Consider the following 13,480-nt stretch of genomic DNA (forward strand, 5'->3'; position numbering starts at 1 on the left):
CCATGTGGTTCGCAGGCGGTCTCCCACCCAGACACTGACCAGACCTGACCCTGCTTAGCTTCAGCAGGGAGCTAACCTCATGTGCCTTCAGACCATAGCCTGGAACCAAAACATAACGGAAAACGGAGTCTGGGTTGGCCAGGACAAGTGGCTGCAGGGATCTCCTGACGTGCTTATGCTGCCTGAGTGAATCATTTGCACTGGCCCAGCCAAGCTGTGCCCGGTGGTGGGGAGACCATGCCAGCCTGCCCACCTCCCTCCCTCCAAGCCCATCTGACAGGTCAGAGAAGTTCCAACTGGTGTTGAAATCCACCTCAGCCTTCTTCCTTTGAAGCTCACCTTTCTTCCCCCTCCCCCCTTTTATATGGGCAACAAAACCCAGCAGGCAACAGAGGGCAGAGCAAGAACCAAGGACAGAAATGTTGCAGGTAAACATGGGGGGAAACTTCTGCTTCCCAGTGGAACAGACTGGTGTGGGGGGTGTCCTTTGCTGGAGCTATCTGAGCAGGATGGTAGCCTGGTGGGAGCCCTGCCTTTACAAGATCCTGCACTGAGCAGCAGAGAGGGTGAGCCAGCCTTCCTCAACCTGGCGCCCTCAAGACATTGTTGGAGTACAGCTCCCATCTGCCCCGGGCTCCTACAGCCACACTGCCTGGGGGCGAGTGGGAGCAGGGCTCCAAGAGGGCACCACGTTGGCAAAGGCTGGCATACTCCAAGATGTGATCTTCTTGAGTAGGGCTGCCAGAGACTGAATGTAGGCCCTTCTGCAGGCAAACCGGGTGCTCCACCCACTAGGCACTTTGCTCCTAGCACTGGGCCGGTGCTTATTTAATTTTCAAAACACAATTCATATGAAGCATCTCCTTTTAAGACCAGGCACTCAGGTCTTCCCTTTCTGCAGATGCAGCCCTGGCTGCTGCTGCCACCACCCTCCACAAAAAGCCCCTCGCAACCCCCCCACCCCATTCCTCCAGGGACCGCCAGAGACCCTTGCAAGGATCTTCCATCTCTCTCCCCTCCACCACGCACAACTGTGCACAAAGTGTCAACGATGTCGGGTTTTTCAGGGACAGTTTTGTATTCTCCATTGAAAGACACTTGCAAAAAATCCTCCTCTTGGGAACTTCTCCACACAGCACACACGCATGTGCTTTCCAGGAGACACTTCCAAAGCACAGGAGTCAGGGAGGGAGGGAGCCCCTGCCCCCCCAGGACTTTAATAGAGGTGCCAGACCCTCACTAGAGATCTCAACGTGTGTGAGAGAGAGAACGGCTACAGGTCCAGTGCCTGGGGGCCCGAAAGAGTCCTTTCTCCCCCATGGGGGGCAGCTTCTTCTCTCCCCGCCGCTCCCTGCTTCTACTTCTGGAACCGGTCCAAGGCTGACCTCTGACCCATGGGGGGCGCTGCTTTGGGCCGCGGCTGCTGCTGGCTCTTGGCCTTCTCAGAAATGCTCTTCCGGATCGTGGCCTGTGCAAGTGGGGTGGGAATGGAGAGCATTGTCAAGAGATCAGAGACTTCAAGGGGGGTGGAGGGACGCTGCAGCCCGGCCTTATCCGGAGCCGATCTCCAGGGGCCAACCACCCTGGGGCTTGCCAACATCATGCGCCCCCCCAGACGCTGTTGAACTACAACTCCCAGCAGGCCACACGGCCAAGGGTCAGATGGTGAGGGAAGCGGCAGTCCCAACAGTAGCATCTGGAGGGCCCACCTTGGCTAACTTCCCCTGGTCTCTTCTGACATGGGGGGAGCCGACCCCCCCTCCAGCCTCTTGGGCCCCTCTGCTTGCAGAAGTCAGGTGTCCCCCCCCCTTAGTGGGCTACGGGCCCTCCCCAAAATGGCTATATGGGGGCCACCCTACGAACGAATGGTGGAAGCCGGACCCGGATGATGGAAGGCAGAGAGACTGGCAAAGGAGAGAGGGGGGGCCTTTCTCTGGCCAGGCCTGCCAGCTGGAGGAGCGGCCAGGGCTTGGACCTTGGACCCGGGGCAGGCCCGCCTCTCGCAAAGCCACCTCCCTCCCTGGCAGCCCTGTTCTGACACAAAGCGTGGGGGGTGGGGGTGGGGAAGCGGCTGCAATGGAGTTTTTGCTGCAAGCGTTGCTGGGCAAAGGTGGTTCTATTCAGAGTTAACAGGATGGTTACAGTGGGCGGGGGGAACTATGCCTGGGGAGTGCTGGGTTCAAATCTCCCACTTATTATTAGCAATGGACCTCATTGGATGGCCCTGGGCCAATCAGTCTCTCAGCCTACCCTACCTCACAGGGTTGTTGTGAGGACAGAGCAGGGCACAGGCCTCACCCTGAGCATCTTGGGAAAGAGGTTAACGCCACTCTCCCCCGAGTCACATGAACGACTTGTGGATCAGGCCAGAGGCCCTGTCAGCCTCTCTCAAGCACCAGGGAGCCATTCAGCTGCCCTGGGGACATGTTGGGGGGGGTGCGCACGCGCGGGGGGGAGAAGACCACTTACGCGCTGTTCTTCAGCTGCCACCTTCTTCTTGCGCCTCAACCGGCCTCCTGCTGAGTCCCGCCCCTTCAGCCGCCGCCGGGGGTAGAACCTGCCCTTGGCCTGGGGGTCATAGCCCTGCAGGAAGTAGGAATAAGGGCGGGGGGGGATGTTGTGAGCCTTCTTCCTCTTTCTCACTAACACACACACACGTGCACAGAGTGCATCACTGCAGGATGACTATCCTTGCTGACTATCAACTCTACATTAACAAAAAGTTTGTTTACTTGCCATAAGGCCACCCAGTAAGCGTGTTCTGTGGCCAGCTCACAAATAACAGCCATGCCACGCCCTCCCACTGCCCCATTGCATCCGAGACCCCCCCACCCAGGACTCACAAGCCTCTCCACCCGCTGCTGCTGCCTCTGCTCCAGGGAGGTCCTGTCGACAGAGCCCAGCTGCCCAGGATCGAGTGAGATCAATTCGGACGGGATCTGGCGGAGGAAGGAAGCAGAGTCAGGAGAGGAAAAGGTCCCTTCAGACCATCCACGGAACTGACTGCCACAAGGTGTGATGATGGCCACTAGCTGAGACGGCTTTTAAAGGGGGATAGAGTGAGTAATGTAAGAAAAGGAGAAGGAAGAGATTAATGGCCACTAGCCATGAGGGCCAAATGGAACCTCCAAGGTCAGAGGCACTCTACCTGGGTAAAAGCCACTGGGAAAGAAGGGGCGCTTGCACTCAGGTTGCACTTGTGGGTCTCCCCTTGAAGCATCTGGCTGGTCATTATGGGAACCAGAATGCTGGACTAGATGGGCTCCCTTTGTCCTGATCCACCTGCTGCTGCAGGGCTTTTCTTAAGAGCTAGGAGAGATGCTAGAGGTCATCTAGCCTGACCCCAGCTCGGTGCTGGAGCTGCACTGTAGGATGCAACTGCAGAATTCTTCCCCAACCTGGTTCACTGCAGAGGTTGTTAGACTACAAGTCCCATCATCCTTGGCTTGGCCGTGGGGGCTGCTGGGAGCTAAACATCAGGAGGGCCCCAGGTTGGCAAAGGCAGGGCTAGAGAGACCAGCACTCAATACTACAGCTACCTTACAGCTGGGCCCACTTGCCCAGAGTGGCTGGACGCAGCTCCCAAAGGGCCCAGAGGGAGTGTTCCCCAGCCCGGGGGACCAGAGAGCCTTCTCAGGTGAAGATGGGAGAGTTCCACTCAGGGGCTTCCTTCAGGCTCTCTGAGCTTGGGGCCCAATCCTCCTCTCCAGCAAGGTTGGGGGGCTGCCGAGGAAATCCCCAGGACAGGCGTTACCTTCTCCAGCAAGGCTTTGACTTCCCATTCCTGCCTTTGCTTCCGGCTTCGGAAAGGGTTGCTCTCCATGGCATCAAAGTTGGGCTCCCCGGCTCCTGGGAGGCAGGACGGGAGGCAGGAGAGGGGGTGCGTTAGCAGCAGGGGATTAAATTACGCCCCCCCTCTGAAGATGCCACTCAGACGCTCCTCCCTCCCCCACCTGCAACTTCAAAGCAGCCAGCCCTCCACCCCAGAAAGTCACACATGCACACAAGATGCCCCCACACTGGCTTCACCTGGCACCAGGAGGCTGGCAAAACCCTCTTCGTGGCCCACGCCCAGCACATCTTCAAAGGGGCAGAAACGCAGGCCGTGGGCAGGGCGGGGCAGGGCATGGCACAGGTAAGGCTTTGGGGATGGACAGGTCACAATGTCCTTGTACACCTGTAGGGGGGAGAAAGGGAGGGGGGAAGCCTTTTTTGAGTGTCTATATAGACTCCTGGGTTTTGTGGTGGGAGAAGGGAGCGGAGGCTTCAAAGGCAGGACTCCTGGGTCTTCTCCCCGAGAAAGTCACTCTGGAGCAGGAGCAAGGAACTCTGGGACCCCCCCCTTCCGTGACCTCGGAATCTGATCTAGGGAGGTGCTTTTCATGTTCTTTAGAAAAGTGCAAGACTCAGCCCCCCCCCCCGCTTACCACAGCAACAACACCTTAAAGATACCTTAGTTACACCTTAGCTGTTAAAGACATTATGAGTTACATGCGCTTGCCAGGCAAATTTCAAAAGCTTTGGCTCACCGTGAGGATTCCAGTCACATAAGGACAGGCCACGCCAAGGGGCTCGCGTCAGCCCAGCCTCACAGCTTGCGGCCCCGGCACCCTTCTCCAAAGCCCCCGCACCTTTGGCCGCCTGGGCTGAATTAATTTATTATTTGATTTATGACCCGCCTTTCCTCCCAGCAGAAGCCCAGGGCGGAATTAAAATCCGGTGCCGCTCAACAGCCGGAGAAAGGACAGACGTGCAAGCAGAGCATATAAAACCGGGGGGGGGGGAGGAAAACTCACCGGGGCTGACAGTAAAACTGACTGAGAAAACACCTCCCTCAGTGAAAGACTGAGCTGCAGCGCCCTCCCCGAGAAGAGGAAACAACCCCCCTGCCCGAGCCAACTCAGCAGCCTTTGCACTGATGAGCCTCCCATCACCCCCAGACAGATACCTGGACCACCTCTTGACAGGCAGCACCCAGGAGCCCCCGCTGGCTGAAGTCCAGGTGCCCGGCCCCCGTGGGCAGCAGGAGGGAGTGTAGGCGCCGATACGCCCCCCGCAGGTCGTAGATGTGGAGTTTCCGGTCTAGCCCAGAGGTGGCCATATAGCTGGAGGAGGAGGAGAGGACCCATGAGGTGGCTGCTCCCCCCTGCACCCCCCAAGTCAGCCAGCCCTCCCTCCCCAAGAACAATCTCTCACACACCCACGAGAGACACCTGCACCCTGGCTGTGCCTGGCACCAGGAGGCTGGCAAACCCCTCTTCATCGCCACTGCCCAGCACTACAAAGGCATTCAGTGCCCCCCGCCCACACCTTCCTTCCTTTCACTCACGTTCCAGAGCCATCGACCGCCACGGCCCTCACGGCGCCCCGGTGGCACAGCATCCGGACGAGGGGCTCCTTCACGTTGGGGCTCCACAGTGTGACTGTGCCTATTTGGGGGGAGAGGGTGTGAAATCACAGGGGAGGGAAGACAAGAAGGGGCTGCAGCAGCGGAGGGTAGCCCACCAGGTAACGGCCCTGGCCCCACCGACCCCACCTGCCCTCAGCTGGCCCACCTGCCTGTTCAGGCAGCCAGCTTCTTCCTCCATCTCACTGTTGCCCCTTTTGTAACCCGGCTGGGAGGTGGAAGGGGGCAAAACTGGAATTAGTTGTCTCTGCCCGCCGTTGGCCTCACTGGGTTCCGCCCCACCAGTCTTGACGGGCACCAAAGGGCTGTGGGCATCGGCCCCACTCAGCCGCTCGCTCACCGTTGCTGTGGCCCAGGTGCACGATGGCACTGGACGGGTTCTGGGCCATGACGCCCAGCCGACCCCCCTTCGTGCAGATGGTCGCCACCTCCTTCCCCACCGAGATATCCAGGTACTGCAAGAATCCTGTCTCGCTCTGGGGTTTTGCACAAAACAGAGAGACCGTCACGAGCACGACAATAAAAGGGCGCTCGGATCCACCTGGGGCCGCATTCTGTGGGCAAAAGGCCCCTCCCAGGAGCCAAGGCGTGTCCCAATCTAGTCCAGCACCCTGTGACCCACAGCGGTTGGCCAGTGGGGGGATGGGGGAGAGAGAGGGAGAGAGTCCCCCCCCTTTGGGCAGCTCTTGTAGTCCTCACCGCTGTGGCTAGGAGGAAGTGGTATGGCAGGAACTCCATCCTCTGGACCCCGTTGAAGCGCTTCAAGCAGCTGAGCTCCACCCCTTGGTTGTCGTAGACATACAGCCACTTACGCTGGGCCACGGCAAACATGGTCTCTGTGTGCAGCCACCTGCGGAGGGGAAGGGCCATCGTGCTCAGTGGGCAGAGCCTCCAGGCCCAATCCCCAATGGCACTATCTCCAGGGAGGGCCGGGCTGGGAAAGGGAAATCCCCTGCAGATCCATTGCTGCCAGTCAGTGCAGACAATACATTTTCTGCCAAACAAACTGATTTTACAGGAACACTAAGGGGTTTGGAATGGTTCTCAACAGAGTTCTATATGGGTCCATTTCATAGAATCATAGAATCGTAGAGTTGGAAGGGGCCTACAAGGCCATCAAGTTCAACCCCCTGTGCAACGCAGGAATCCAAATCAAAGCATTCCCGACAGATGGCTGCCCAGCTGCCTCTTGAAGGCCTCCAGTGTCAGAGAGCCCATTTCTGCACCCCAAGAGGCATACGCAGGTTTGCTGTTGAAAAAAAATAAATGCAGCCAAGGAAGCCACCTTTTCAGGAAGGGAGGGACGGAGGGAGCTGCCTTTTACCAGGTGAGACTTAGTGGCCCCACTTCAGCATAGCAGTGCCTGCTCTGACCAGCAGCGACTCTCCCAGGCAGAGAGGAATCTTTCCCAGCATCTCCTCCCCCAAAATCCTTATGCTGCCAGTGGGGATTGACCCTGGAACTTTCTGCAGGCAAAGCCAGCACTCTAACCATTGAGCTATGGCCCCTCACATTTGGGAAAATCTTTTGACATAGGGAGATAACTTTCCCCTCCATGCCTCCAAAACATCTGGAAATTAGGCAAGGCTTATTCAAGGTATGCACCACTTCCCACTCATAAAGTCCCAAAGCCATTTATAACCGGGTTAAAAAATACCATGATAAAAATCCCATAAACGTGTTAGGGACAGATTTAAGAAAACAATATCCCATCAGCAGTCCTTCTCAAACCCACTTTTCCCTTGCAGGGAACACAAGGGACGAGGACCCCGCAAGACTCCGCGCGCCAGTGGCCAACTCACGTGAGATCAGTGATGGATTCCATGACGTTGATCTCACACATCAAGGCCTTTGTGTGCCAGTCGAGAGCTGCCACGTGCCCCCGACGGCCCCCCAGAAGCAGATGCCTGTGCAGAGGAGGAGGAAGCTCAATGGGGAGGAGGAGGGAGAGAGAGAGCCCCTCCCTCCTTGCAGCCTTGCCTACAACAAGGGGACAAAGCCCAGACAGACACCCCCACCTGTCACTCACCTCCCATTGCGTGTGTAGTTAACCCTGTACGGGCCAAACTGGTTGAGCCGCAGTTCAAAATGCTGCCAGAGGAAACAGAGGAGGGTCAGCCGCTGGGGGCTCCACGTCACCCCTCCAAAGCCCACCCCCACTCTACCCCGCTGCCCAAATCCTCATCCACCTTTGTGCTGGCAGCAAGGTCGACGGCCTCAGCAATGTCCACCTGGGCAATGGTGCAAGTGTCTTCACCATCTTCTCCTTCCAAAAACCTGGAAGGGGGGAGAGAAGGGTGAGTGGGGCAGAGTCACACCCCAGGCCAGGGGTGGCCCATGGCATTGCCCCGCTGACATGGAGTCACAACCTGCCCACAGCAAGTTTCCAGCCACACTCAAGGTCTGGCCCATCTCCTTAACATTTAATATGCTTACAGCCCACCTTTTAAAACACACACAAATTTTTAGGCAGCTCACACAATAAAAAAAATTGCAATAAATAAATGCACAACATACATTACAAATATGCATTTGATGTATTGAAAGGATGATGTACCTCAAAAATGACCAAGCCCTGCAGGATCAGGCCAAACGGGCTCCACTGAGTCCAGCACAAAGAGCACTCCCCCACCCCTCCCAGCACGGTTTCCAGCGACTGGGATTTCTCAGAAGCAAACAGCCTCCTCCTCTATGAAATAATTTTTTCAATTCATATTGCAAAACTGCTCTTGGCTAAACATTATGAAAGGGCGATCTGTACCTCAAATAAATAAATAAAGAGGGGAAAAGGGCACGGAGTAAACAAATGTCATGAAAATACAGAAAGACTGAAACAGCCACAGCTGATCAAAGCAGCACTCACTGAAGGACAGTCACCGGCTACTCAAGAGCGGCAGGTAAAAGGATCCGTAAGTGGCATTAAAAGGCTGGAGGAGCCACCAAGATGGGAACCTGGGCTTTGTGAGCTCAGGGTGGCGCTCATGCCGGCAGCCGCCTTATCCGATCGCCAGGACAGCGTCTCCTGGCTGTGCACAAGGAGACTGTCTGCAGCCACAGCGCACCGGAGAAACCTCTCTCCAGAACTCTGAACTAGCCCCGGATTACCACAAGGATGTTGCTGAAATGAGGCTCCTCAGTGTGGCAGGCTGGCCTGCTCCTCTCCAGGAGGCCCAACCACCTGCCTGCCGCCTCTGCGTTTGCTTGGGGAGGGGGACGGAAAAGGGACCACATCACTACAGAGAGCGTCTCCCCAGCCCAGGAAAAACAAAAGCAGAACAACTTTTACTATAGAACAATATATGCACAAATCAAAAAAGTGTCTCGTTCGCATCATTCTTGCAGGTTGCAAGACTGGGCAAAAGCGGAAGATATATGCACCCCTTCTCCAATCAAAATGGACGTGGACTGTCTTCAAGTCGATCCCGACTTATGGCTACCCTATGAATAGGGTGTCAATGGTAAGCAGTATTCAGAGGGGGTTTCCCATTGCCTCCTTCTGAGGCTCGTCCTCCCCAGGTGGCCATAGCCTGCTCAGCTGCCCACAGCTGCACAAGCCAGCCCCTTCCTTGGGGGCAACTGGGCTCCTTGGGACTCTGCAGCTGGCCCACGGCTGCAGAGGTGGCAGGGCAAGTAACCCCTGAGCCACTCACTGTGGGGTGATCTTTAGCTGGCCCTTGACATCCAGGAGACATGAGTGGGGATTTGAACTCAGAGACTCTGGACTCCCAGCCAGGCTCTCCTCCCCACTGTGCTATACCAGGAGACCACAAATATTGGCTTGGCTGACTTACACTCCCTGCCTCCAGCCCCTCCTCCTCCCCCCAGGTCCACAGGCAATGCAGACGGGACTGGGGGGTCAGTAGCGTAGGAGGGGGGGAGAACAGGATGGTTTTCTCTCACTTGCACTGAGAAGTAAACAGCCAGGGAGGCTCTCATCACTTCCTTTCCTATCCAAATCCCAGCACGAGTGACATAAGCCCCCGCACTGGGAAAGGCAGCAGCACAAAGGAGAGGAGGCTCATGGGAAAGGAGAAGTTCCCCCCCCCCCAGTGCAGGGTCCTTATCTCAGAACTGAGGGGAGGCCAGTTGCCACAGACAGGCCCTTCTCGCCAGAGGGACATCACCGCGTGAAAGGATTTCCCGCTGGCTTATCTATTTATCTGGGGATCTGTACCCTGCACCCATCAGCTCATAAGAGTCGCCAATATTCATAAATAAAAGACATCAAAGAGAAGAAAATCAGTGAAATCAAACATAACAATATAAGGAACAGCTGCCTGAGACTGCCTAGCTGTGCAAAGGGCGAAAGGGAGGCAAGACCCCTGCCTCTTAAAACCAAGAAAGGACAGCCATTAATTACCCAGCATCCTCCAGGAGCAGCAGCTCCATCCGGGCCGCCTGCTTGGATGCCATCTCTGCCTTCTCCTCCTGCAGCACCAAGTGCCGCCTGAGCCGCTTGTTCGACACCGTCCCCTGCAGGACACAAAAAGGGTGGGAGGGGAGGGGTTAAAGATGGCGGTGGCAGCCCAGACGCCAGGGTGGAGGGGCTCACCGGGGAAAGCAGAAGATCTCACCAGATTGCGTTTGGCTCCTCGACGGAACTTCTTCACCCGCTCATGGCCAATGGCCGCTGAACCGGGAAAGGGGTCCACCTTCTGCACAAAGAAGGAAGAAGCAGTCAGGATGCGGCAGAATGGGGGGAGAGGAAGGACATGTGGATCACACACCCCAACCCGCTTCCCACTGGGGTGGCCCATTCGGCACCTTCCCCAGACTCCCTCCCCTCCTTACCCCCGAGATGCGGTTCTTGGAGCCAGGCCCCATCTTCGCCTTCTTCCTTGGGAGGCCCCCGTTTTCCCCGTGCTCCTTGGCATTGGGTGGGCCGGCCTGCTCCGGCTCCGCTTGGGCTTCGTCCCCCTCCCAGTATCGCCAGGGCTTCTTCTTCTCCTGGGGAGGGAAAAGCAGGGGGGAAAAGCTGGCAAGCAGGAGAGAGGAGAGGCTTGCCTGGTGGGGGGGCAGCCTCCCCTGCAATGGCAGTGGGGGGGCACATATGCGGCCCTGCAGATGTTGGCCCCTGTGAGAACAGGATGCTGGACTCAACAGGCACCCTTTGCCCTGATCCAGCTGGTGCTGGAGGGGGCTCCTACAGCAAAAAGGTCCTTGGTTCAGCCCCTGGGATCTCCTATGAAAAAGGATCAGGTCCCGCAGGAATCTGCCTGATGCCATGTCAGACCCTTTGGGGCCTATCTGGTTCAGTAATGTCAGGCAACCCCCCCTGGAGATGCCACCATTGGGGGGTAAACCCAGTCGCATTCCCCTGTCCTTCTCCCGATAAAGGTCATCCATCAGGGCAACCAAGGCCGATTCAGTCCCATAACCAGGCCTGAACCCAGACTGGAATGGGTCAAGATAATCTGTTTCATCCAAGTGTACTTTAATTGCTGCGCCACAACCCTCTCAATCACCTTCCCTAACAAGGGGGTATTTGTGACCGGGTGGTAATTGTCACACACCAATGGGTCCAGGGTGGGCTTTTTCAGGAGTAGTCGGATCACCGTCTCTTTCTGGGTGGCTGGAACCATTCACTCCCGCAATGATGCGTTGACCACACCCTGGATCCCCTCGGCCAGACCCCCTCGGCAAGCTTTAATAAGCCAAGAAGGGCAAGGGTCAAGAGGACACGTTGCTGGCCGCATCATCGCAAGCACCTTGTCCACGTCATCAGGCCCCATCAATTGAAACCGTTTCCAAGAAGTTGCAGCAGACGTTGCACTGGACACCTCTCTGGGGACTACAGTAGATGTAGATGGGGCATCAAGACTGCTACGGAGGCAAGCAACTTTACCCTCAAAGTGCCTTGTAAACAATTCACAGTGAGCCTCTGAAGGGTCTAAGACTCCATTTCCTGGAGTTGATGTCAACAGACCCCTGACAATATGGAAAAGCTCCACTGGACGGCTACTTGAGGATGTGACAGAGGCAGAGAAATTGGCCTTCTTTGCCGTCCTCACCGCCACACAGTAGGCACGGTTATGATGTTTTACTTGTGCCTGATCAGCCTCACAGGACGTCTTTCGCCACTTGCGCTCTAGCCATCATCCAGCCTGTTTCATTGCCCTTAGCTTACTGGTGTACCAAGGTGAAAGCCGGGCTCCACAATGCTGGAAAGGGCGCTCGGGGGAAACCATGTCGGGAGCCCGATGTGCCTTGCTGTTCCACAGCGTGACAAGGGTTTCAACAGGGTCACCTGCTCTATCTACAGGGAACTCCCCCAGGGCATTCAGGAATCCAGTGGATTCCATTAGGCTCTGGGGGCGGACCATCTTAATCTGTCCACCACCCCTGCTGGAAGGATAGGAGCCATAAGTCTGAACTTCACCAGAAAGTGATCTGACCATGACAATGGGGTGACATCTCCACACACCCTATCTCCAGACCACCCCTTCCTCCATCTGGAGCAAAAACCAAGTCGAGGGTGTGCCCTGCCCTATGTGTTGGGCCACTGACAACTTGAGACAAGCCCCAAGGTCATCATGGAGGCCATGAAGTCTACCTCAGCATAGACACTGAAATCACCCAGGACTATTGTTCTGGGCTCCTCCAGTACCACAACCTGCATGGCCTCCACAGGCTCAGTCAGAGAAGCTGCCGGGCAGCAGGGTGGACGGTACACCAGCAGTAACCCTAGTTTCCTGTCTCCTTGGTCTGACACCAGGTGCAGGCCCTCACAGCCAGCTCCAAGACAGAGTGGTTTCCTGGTGACAGAAATGGAAGTTCTGTACACCACAGCAACTCCTCCACCTGTCCCAGCAGCCTGGTGTTGCACTGAGTATCCAGGTGGGCAAAGCTGGGTCAGATCAACTCCTCCCAGCTCATCCACCCAGGTCTCAGTAATGCACACCAAATCTAGCACATTGGGGGCTGAACCTGGGACCTTCAGTGCAAAACAGGGGAACCACAGCTCTTTGCCTAAAAGGCCCTGGAATGTAGGAATGCCTCATACAGAGAGGAGGGATCTAGCTCGGTACTCCTTTCCCTGACTGGCACTCCCGCTCCAAGGCTTCAGGTGCAGTCTTCCTTACCGAGCTCTACTGAGAGACACCGGAATGACCCTCCTGGGGCTTCCAGCAGGTGTTCAGCAACTTTGCCCTAAGCCTTCCCTAATATGTTTACAAGCCACTGTCGGTCAAGCAGATACCGCTGATGGGGTGGGGGGGAGTCGGTGTGGCTTGGCATGCAGCGCCTGCATCACCCACAGCATCGCTGTCTCTGCGCTTCCTACCTGAAGCGCTGTTTTCAGCAATGAAGCCCCAGCTGTCCTACGACCCTAAGAGGCGACAGGCGAGGGCGGCTTATCAGGCCAAACCCAGCAGCACCTTGAGCTGGGCTCAGAAGCCTACGGGCAGCAGTCAGGCTTACTGGGAGCGAACTGGGGTCAGCAGCCGCGCGATCTACACTAGCTGAACCGCTTCCAAGGGCAGCCCCGCACAAAGTGCATGGCAGGCATCCAACCCCGAGGTCACCCAGGCCACACCGGGCAGCCAGGAACCCCTGCCCAGAATGGGTCGCAGTTGGGCCACCGCCACAGCCAAGTCCACCAAAATGGGCCCCGGGGACCCCCAGACTACGGTCCCCCCCTCCTTTGTGGGGAGGGAGGCAACCCCCAACCAGAGCAGCGCCTCGCACCACTCAGCCGGGCAGAGGAGACGGGAGGGAAGGGAGGGAGGGAAGGGGGCCATGTGAAAGGCCTGAAACGGGCATAAGGCAAATAAACACCCCCCCATCACAGCCCGCGTCTTCCCCTCCCCACTCCCCCAACCTCAGGCACGTCTCACCTTCTTCTTCCGAGCTGCAGCAGGGGGGACCCCTCCCACCCCCACCTCCTTCGCTCTCTCCATGGCCGCTTCAGCTCTTTTCGCAGACCCCTCCCCACGACCTCCCTCCCCACGTGGAGTCTCAATCGATTCCACTCCAAACAGACTCAAAAGATCCACTTCCGGTGCCTCTCCCGCTACCCAACCACAGAGCAGAGAGCGCGACCCTTTCCTCCAATCACCGCCCGCAAGAGGCGAT

At 57.0% G+C, this 13,480-nt stretch overlaps 1 protein-coding gene across 1 annotated transcript; it reads right to left on the reverse strand.

Annotated features, from left to right (window-relative positions):
- Positions 1-1,059: 1,059 nt before the first annotated feature.
- Positions 1,060-13,344, reverse strand: WDR46 (WD repeat domain 46). Its single transcript, XM_061621525.1, has 16 exons — positions 13,243-13,344; positions 10,199-10,354; positions 9,982-10,062; positions 9,768-9,880; positions 7,597-7,684; positions 7,437-7,498; positions 7,210-7,314; positions 6,107-6,257; positions 5,748-5,883; positions 5,330-5,429; positions 4,949-5,105; positions 4,030-4,177; positions 3,755-3,849; positions 2,844-2,939; positions 2,470-2,583; positions 1,060-1,468 (listed from the first exon to the last, which is right to left on the reverse strand). The coding sequence occupies exons 1-16, from the start codon at positions 13,303-13,305 to the stop codon at positions 1,358-1,360; spliced, it is 1,776 nt and encodes a 591-aa protein (XP_061477509.1). The 5' UTR covers positions 13,306-13,344; the 3' UTR covers positions 1,060-1,357.
- Between the last annotated feature and the right edge of the window lie 136 nt (positions 13,345-13,480).

Source organism: Rhineura floridana, chromosome 3 (assembly GCF_030035675.1).
Source record: "Rhineura floridana isolate rRhiFlo1 chromosome 3, rRhiFlo1.hap2, whole genome shotgun sequence".
Lineage (NCBI taxonomy): Eukaryota > Metazoa > Chordata > Lepidosauria > Squamata > Rhineuridae > Rhineura > Rhineura floridana.